The sequence below is a fragment of the Acanthopagrus latus genome, chromosome 15 (assembly GCF_904848185.1).
Source record: "Acanthopagrus latus isolate v.2019 chromosome 15, fAcaLat1.1, whole genome shotgun sequence".
Classification (NCBI taxonomy): domain Eukaryota; kingdom Metazoa; phylum Chordata; class Actinopteri; order Spariformes; family Sparidae; genus Acanthopagrus; species Acanthopagrus latus.
Window position 1 is genome coordinate 4,563,465 of NC_051053.1, and position 7,718 is coordinate 4,571,182.

Consider the following 7,718-nt stretch of genomic DNA (forward strand, 5'->3'; position numbering starts at 1 on the left):
TAACTTTATTGTCAACCGAGAAGCCAGGAATCAGCATATTTTTTTATGATAAATGCATTATTATTTAGTTGGACTGGAACAAGGTTAAGGCAGTCCTGGATGCTATGCTGTACGCAATGAAGGATAAGGAAGAATTTATTGGACTGGATAAGTTTTACACTCACGCAACCACTTATCTGATAGGCTTAGCACCTAATATTTCAAACTCAGCGGTTACTTTGTCCTCATCTTCTAAAAAGTGGTTTGAGTTTTACATTGCTTTTATTTGATTTATTTGTTTGGGACCATGTTTCTTATAAAATAATAATAATAATAACAATAATAATAATAATAATAATAATAAATGTACTGAAGATCCTGAACTAATCCTCGAATTCCACACAAAAGAGAAGAACATTCCAGCGTTTCTGATGTAAGGGACAATGTACAGTACTGTAAAAACGATGCACAAGAGTAAACTCAAAACTTTTTTTTTGTACAAGGTCTCAAATATTAGTGCAACAGAAGCTGACAGTGTGACGGTCTTTATATGATAGGTCAATGTTTAACTAACGTGCATGTGAAGAAAGTAAATGAAACTCAATAACATGAAATGAACAGTTGATAATGTGGCCAAATAGGGAATGCATTGTTCCAAAGCCAGACATGACCAGTCAGTTTACTGCCAGACCCAGCAAAGGGTGTTCAAAATGAGGAAGCCAGCCAGTATATAGTACCAGCTGTAGTACAGGGAAGTGCTCATTTAATGTCAGCACTGATGCAGGCATGACTTTTCTATATATTCCTCACCTAATACTTGCTGGACTTGTGGGTAAGTCAGCTAAGCCTTAATCAGAAAACTATGCATACATGATAGTCAGACTTACAACTGACAGAATATCAATAGCACTGTATGAAACCAGCCATCAGTATTAATTATTCCTAATGTAATGTAATAGATTTGTAATATATTTATGTGATTGAATAACCTGTAACTGATAGTGATATATACAATGCATCTGAAGGCACCGCTATGAATTGAATGTCTGCTGTTGTTTTGTCAGGAATTCACTGTGACATTATTACAGTGAGTAAAGTGTCAGTCAAGGCCAGAGGCTCCATCTCTATCCCCTGTCTCTATGAGCCACGCTACAGAGACCGTGTGAAATACTTGTGTGTAGGAAAGCACTGGCCCTCATGCAAAAAGGTAGTTAAGACAAACAAGCCACATGATTTAGGTAAGTTTTTAATTTTCGATGACAAAACACGAAACATTTTCACAGTGACTGTTAAGGATCTGACAGAGATGAACACTGGTTACTGGTGTGCTGTGGAATTGAAACTGAAAGCTGATATCAGAACACGTTTTCAGCTGTCGGTCACCACAGGTAAATCCACTAAACAGTTTAAACACATTTGAAATCCATGTTAGATTTCCCTTAAATGTCTTAATTTGTGTGGTGCTTTTTTCTCCGTCAAGGTGAGCGAGTTCTGTATGTGGACAGGCAGGAAGTTGAGGCATTTGAAGACGGAAGTGTTACTGTCATCTGTCGCTATAATGAAGATCCAAAAGTAACAGGGTGGTGCAGGCTGGGTAACCCCAGCTGTGTGACGGATCAGACTGGAGCAATTGATGGAACAACAGTGACCATCGATGCAGGTGTCCCAAAAGTTTTCAATGTGACCATGAGTGAGCTGAGGACAGAGAGCAGCGGCTGGTATTGGTGCACCAATGGAGACTTTCAGGTCCCAGTGAAAGTAATTGTTGATGAGTCAACCTCAACTACTGCAACAGCATCTACAATGATCCCCAGGACAGCAAGTGAGATACAAAACATTTACTAATAAATTAGCAACCTATTGTAAAAATGAAGTCGATAAGTGCAGCATATGATATGTTCATGTCAAATTTAAAATACCTTGATATAATCTGTATAATGGATTAATGTGACTGTTGACATGTATTTACTCAAAATGTACAGGTTCACTTCCAGCCACTATCCAGCATTCCTCCCTGCTTACCAGTGCAGAGCCACATACAGCTCAGGCCACAACCTCCACCGTAAATGGCTCAGGTGAAGAGACTCTGCAAGATGAACACAGGAGGTGCGTACTATTTTATTTTGATTCAATTTGTCATTGGGCTCGTATGTGATTTAAACTTTACTGTGAATATTGTTCTCTCTAAACCCTCTGTGTCTCTTTATTCAGCACAACTGATGAGATGTATCATTTGCAACATTTCTAACACTAATGCACATATTTGACAACGGAAGTTCAGTTTTTAAAATGTTTTAAATCAGTCAGATTGTTTTGTTGCGTTAATGCACACAGTTCTCTCTCAGTCAAACTCTACATTAAATGTGTCTGTATATCAGTAAGTTTTTGTCTTATAGATTAAACTAATGAAAGGAGAATGCATGCACAAGCCAGTTTTCGATCAAATGCTTATTTGTCTTCTAGTTCCACTCTAATGACGATTCTCATCCACACCTTCATCGTACTACTGTTGCTTGTTCCTGCTGCCGTACTGGGATGGTATATGATAAGACGTGGTAAGTCTTTAGAAAATTCTGCTTTAACAAATGTATTCATGAGTGAAATATGTGTGTATTATGTTTAAATATCTAACGTGTGTTTTAGGTAAGACCAAACCTGAGGGCTCTGACATGACTGTGGTGAGATATAGCAATGTATTCTGCAATGTAATCTATTTTTTTATCATGTTTGGTTAACAATATAAGACTCATGTCATCACTGGCATCTTTGTTTGATCAATAACAAAACATTTTAAAAGGTGTCCGTATTTAGACTGATCACACAGCGTGTAAAGTGAACAGCATTTTTTCCAAAGCAAGCTTGTCTGTATGTAGCCATGAGAGGTGATTCCCAGTGCAGTATAAGACAGTGAGCATGTAAACAGCTGGAGACAATCCAGAACCCACTGTTTTCACTTGAATACATGTCAAAAAGCCTAGTCAAGTTTTCACATTCTGTATAGTGTTTAACACTGAGTCACAACTTTTTCTAAATAGGGCCTGTAAGTAGGTGAGCATTCATTTAAGCTGGTTTGGAAGGGTTGAATGGCAGTCCTGCCAGTGAAAGTCCAGCTGTATTCAAATGGTTGTGATGTTAGACAAGCAAAACATTTAACATAATGTAATACATAATGAGATTAATGTCAAATTTCCAATTCACTCATAGGACTCTCAAACTGGGGGTGATCCTGATGTTTACTACTCAACCATTGGTCATAATCAACATGTGGCAGCCCAGAAGAAGGTAAACCACACAAGAACTAGATATTGTGAAAGAGAGACAGTTTCTGAAAACACATTTGACCAAATGTGTCTTTGTTTGTCCTCATTCCAGCAGCACCAGACACCTGAGGACACTGTGATATACAGTACCACTGTCATGAGGGATAGTGTGCAACAAATGGTATGTGATTAATCTGAACTCAGATCAGCATCTCAATCATCAGATCACAAGTCAATTAAATTGTTGTCAGCCCATAATGATTCAGCATTCTTCTCTCTGTTCTTGTTTTCTCTCATCAGACTGAACCAGCAGATGGTAGTGTGATATACAGCAACCTACAGTAGCTCCAAAGTAAAAAAAAAAAAAAACTGACTGAACTCATTCTGATGTGCAACTTCATGCACAGTGTCTTTCTGTCATTCTGAATAAATCAATGTATCCTGCAGTCTGCACCAGAGATGTGCTATCTTGGAGACTCCCTGTGTTATTTTGTACAAATCTGCACACACACAGGTTATCTAATGTTGGAATAAAATGATGAAAATCCTCTTCTATTCCCCCCAAATCACATGCTGAAAAGTCAAGAATTAAGGTGTTAAGGAGTGGCACTATGGTGCTAAGTTGAGACAGTTAAAACTGATGGGAGGAAGTTGTCAGTGTGTATGCATTGCATGCAGTGTACATTGATAGTGTCCAATGGTACAAAAAAAAGACAGGGAAGTGGCTTTGCTGCCTCTTTTCCAACCACAGAGATGACATATAGCTGTTGAAGGCTTTAATGACTCCAGAGCACTTCAATTTAATTCATGGTATATCTGATCATTCAGTTGTTTATTAATATTATCCAATAGATCTCATTGACGATCCAGGGTTGTTTTATAATATCTAACATAATCAAAGGCCAGTTAAGGCATTAAATCAATGTAAATGATTAGAAGTAAAACAAGTGTCATCCTGTCTTTAGGCAAGTAAAAGATGAAATTGAAACATCTACCAATTAACAAAAGTGAAGTACAGATTTTAAATTTATTTCAATAATGTAAAGTGCTTTGTAACTTGTTTCATAAAGATTTACAATGTATAATTGTTCTGCTTTTAACAGCCTATGAACTGCCATGATAGGTGGCGGAAGATTTCTAACAGCTGACATCACTTGTTCTAGAGATCAGGAAGTATTTAGTAAGACGATGTATTGGTGTTGGATGTTCAACTGTTAGAATCCGCACTTTCTCTGCAACATGACTGTTCATCTCAGAATTCTTGTCATCCTCATGGGACTCGCAGGTCAGTCACAGGGGTTGTTTCATGTGCACAAATGTTTAATATCATGAGATGAGTGTGATGAGCATAGAAAAGTCTGTCTACTATAAAGCAGTAAACATCATCATCGATCTCTGTTTGTTGCAGGAATTCGCAGTGTAACTACAGTCAGTAAAGTGTCAGTGAAGGCTGGAGGCTCAATCTCTATCCCATGTCTCTATGAGCCACGATACAGAAACAATTTGAAATACTTATGTAAAGGGTATGATTGGACCTCCTGCTCATCTGCAATTAAAACAGACAAACAAAGTTCAGGAAGTTTTTCAATCTCTGATGACAAAATCCAAAGAATCGTCACTGTGACCATAAAAGATCTGAAGGAACAGGACCGTTGTGTTTACTGGTGTGCTGTGGATATTAAAAAACTGGTAGATGAAAGAAAGTATTTTTACCTGTCAGTCACTGGAGGTAAGAAACCTTTAGACATCTTTATTCAACTACTACTTTTTAAATTTAAACAATTTGGATGAAATACACTGAGGAGGGTTCATTGTTTGCTCTGGAGACTGATTATTAGGCTACCCACATCTGCTCAATCATTTTCCCCTGAAGATACACCCGCTCTCAATGTGGATCATCAGGAGATTCAAGGATTTACTGGAGAAGAAATAACCATCAAGTGTCATTATTCTAAACGTGGAGTAATAAAGTGGTGCAGGCTGGGCAGAAACTGTGTGACAGACCCATCTGGATCAATAGATGGAACAGAAGTGACCATTGATAGGAGAGTTCCCAGTGTTTTTACTGTGACTATCAGTAGATTGAGGACAGACAGCGGCGGCTGGTATTGGTGTGACAGAGGTTTCCAGATGCCGGTGCATTTAACTGTTACAGAGAAACCGACCACTAGTAAGTAATACAATTAAAAAAGTATAAGATATCAGTTCATGCGTATTAGTCACGTGCAATCTTTTGGTAAATGATGTGATTTAACATCAAAGAGACACTAGGAATAAATATTCGTCATCTTACTCATCATTGTCTTGTTTTGGATTAAAGCCACTGTTGCAGCAACAACACTCTTAACCACCACTGAGCCTGAGAATCCCCCCACTGGTTCTGTAGACGAAGAAACTACCACAGTTCAGAGTGAACAGCAAAGGTAAGGCATGAAGAGAACTGCAGCCAGTTTGTGGACAAATTAAACAAAAGTTGTAAAGTAATATCTATACATATTGTTTAATATAAGAACCGGGTTCTATAAGGTGATCTGGTGTTGTACTTGGTAATAAGGATGATTAATGAAATTGATATATATATAGATACAATGCACAATGTGAAATGTTTGAACAAGGGCATGCTGTTTATCTCATTTACATTGCTTGTGGTGTTTTACATATCTGTTCATGCTGCAGTGAATCAATTTACCTAAAGAACTTCATCATCCGTTTGAGCTTGTTGATCTTCATCACAGTTGTCACCATGTTCATCTGGTTTACGTTGAAAAAGCACAGTAAGTCTTGTTAAATTAATGTCATGTCAAATATTTTTTTTCTAATGTAGACTAGTGTGCATTTAGAGTAACTGTTTTCACTTTTAGAGCAGGCGAAAGCTGCAGCGTCAGCCACAGCGGTAAGATATGGTTATTTTTTCCCAACTTTTCTCAAAGAAAGCTGTCAGGATGGACAGCATACAGGCCATTTGTTTACCACGCAAAATGATCAGGGAATGTATTTTGAGATATATAGAGATATAGAGATAGAGATAGAAATATAGAGACAGAGAGATAGAGAGAGATAGTGATATAGAGATATAGATAGATAGATAGATAGATAGATAGATAGATAGATAGATAGATAGATAGATAGACAGACAGACAGACAGATAGATAGATAGATAGATAGATAGATAGATAGATAGATAGATAGATAGACATAGACATAGATAGAGATAGAGATATAGAGAAAGATATATATATATATATATATATATATATATATATATATATATATATCTTTCTCTATATCTCTATCTCTATCTATGTCTATATATATATATCTGTCTCTGTCTATCTCTGTATCTCTATCTATCTCTATCTCTACATATCTCTCTCTCTCTCTCTCTCTATCTATCTATCTGTCTATATATGTATATATATATATATATATATATATATATATATATAGATATAGAGATATATATATATATATAGATAGATATATAGAGAGAGAGAGAGAGAGAGAGAGAGAGAGAGAGAGAGAGATAGATAGATAGAGATATAGATAGATAGCTAGATAGAGATAGATAGATAGATAGATAGATAGATAGATAGATAGATAGATAGATAGATAGATAGATAGATAGATAGATAGATAGATAGATAGATAGATAGAGAGAGATAGAGAGAGAGATAGAGATACAGAGATGGTGATATAGAGAGAGATAGACATAGCGATAGAGATATAGAGATAGCGATATAGAGATAGCGATATAGAGATAGATACAGATACAGAGATAGATAGAGATAGACATAGAGATAGAGATTGACATAGAGATAGAGATAGAGATAGAGATATAGAGATGGCGATAGAGAGATAGATAGAGATAGAGAGATAGAGAGAGATAGACATAGAGATAGAGAGATAGAGATAGACATAGAGACAGAGATACACTATATTACCAAAAGTATTCGCTCACCTGCCTTTACTCATTCTATGAACTGAAGTGCCATCCCATTCCTAACTCATAGAATTCAATATGATGTCGGTCCACCTTTTGCAGCTATTACAGCTTCAACTCTTCTGGGAAGACTGTCCACAAGGTTGAGGAGAGTGTTTATAGGAATTTTTGACCATTCTTCCAAAAGCGCATTGGTGAGGTCACACACTGATGTTGGTCGAGAAGGCCTGGCTCTCAGTCTCCGCTCTAATTCATCCCAAAGGTGTTCTATCGGGTTCAGGTCAGGACTCTGTGCAGGCCAGTCAAGTTCATCCACACCAGACTCTGTCATCCACGTCTTTATGGACCTTGCTTTGTGCACTGGTGCACAGTCATGTTGGAAGAGGAAGGGGCCCGCTCCAAACTGTTCCCACAAGGTTGGGAGCATGGAATTGTCCAAAATGTTTTGGTATCCTGAAGCATTCAATGTTCCTTTCACTGGAACTAAGGGGCCAAGCCCAGCTCCTGAAAAACAACCCCATACCATAATTCCTCCTCCA

General features: G+C 37.4%; 2 protein-coding genes across 9 annotated transcripts in view; both read left to right on the forward strand.

Annotated features, from left to right (window-relative positions):
* Positions 1–20: 20 nt before the first annotated feature.
* LOC119033909 (CMRF35-like molecule 3) lies at positions 21–3,713 on the forward strand. 8 transcript variants are annotated; one of them, XM_037124502.1, is made up of 10 exons: positions 22–811; positions 1,044–1,186; positions 1,274–1,367; positions 1,460–1,801; positions 1,962–2,085; positions 2,443–2,534; positions 2,623–2,672; positions 3,184–3,261; positions 3,352–3,420; positions 3,540–3,713. In XM_037124502.1, the coding sequence occupies exons 1-10, from the start codon at positions 766–768 to the stop codon at positions 3,582–3,584; spliced, it is 1,083 nt and encodes a 360-aa protein (XP_036980397.1). In that variant the 5' UTR covers positions 22–765; the 3' UTR covers positions 3,585–3,713. The 8 variants fall into 8 exon arrangements, 6 of the variants coding, with proteins under 6 accessions (XP_036980394.1, XP_036980397.1, XP_036980393.1 ...); XM_037124503.1 differs by having other exon boundaries at positions 396–412; positions 1,263–1,367; XM_037124499.1 differs by having other exon boundaries at positions 21–811; positions 1,044–1,367; positions 3,355–3,420.
* A 120-nt stretch (positions 3,714–3,833) lies between these two features.
* LOC119033912 overlaps positions 3,834–7,718 on the forward strand; it is a 9,673-nt gene continuing 5,788 nt past the window's right edge. The window contains exons 1-6 of the mRNA XM_037124508.1: positions 3,834–4,524; positions 4,648–4,968; positions 5,113–5,409; positions 5,560–5,662; positions 5,916–6,013; positions 6,101–6,132. Of these exons, the coding sequence (XP_036980403.1) occupies positions 4,479–4,524; positions 4,648–4,968; positions 5,113–5,409; positions 5,560–5,662; positions 5,916–6,013; positions 6,101–6,132 (897 nt within the window). The 5' untranslated portion in view covers positions 3,834–4,478. The remainder of the gene's footprint in view (positions 4,525–4,647; positions 4,969–5,112; positions 5,410–5,559; positions 5,663–5,915; positions 6,014–6,100; positions 6,133–7,718) is intronic.

Excerpts from the sequence above, each read along its gene's own strand:
- LOC119033909 (XM_037124498.1), top strand. The coding sequence starts at position 766 with ATGACTTTTCTATATATTCCTCACCTAATACTTGCTGGACTTGTGG. Across the intron at positions 812-1,043 it reads AATACTTGCTGGACTTGTGG|GAATTCACTGTGACATTATT; the intron begins GTAAGTCAGCTA and ends TTGTTTTGTCAG. Across the intron at positions 3,262-3,351 it reads ATGTGGCAGCCCAGAAGAAG|CAGCACCAGACACCTGAGGA; the intron begins GTAAACCACACA and ends TCCTCATTCCAG.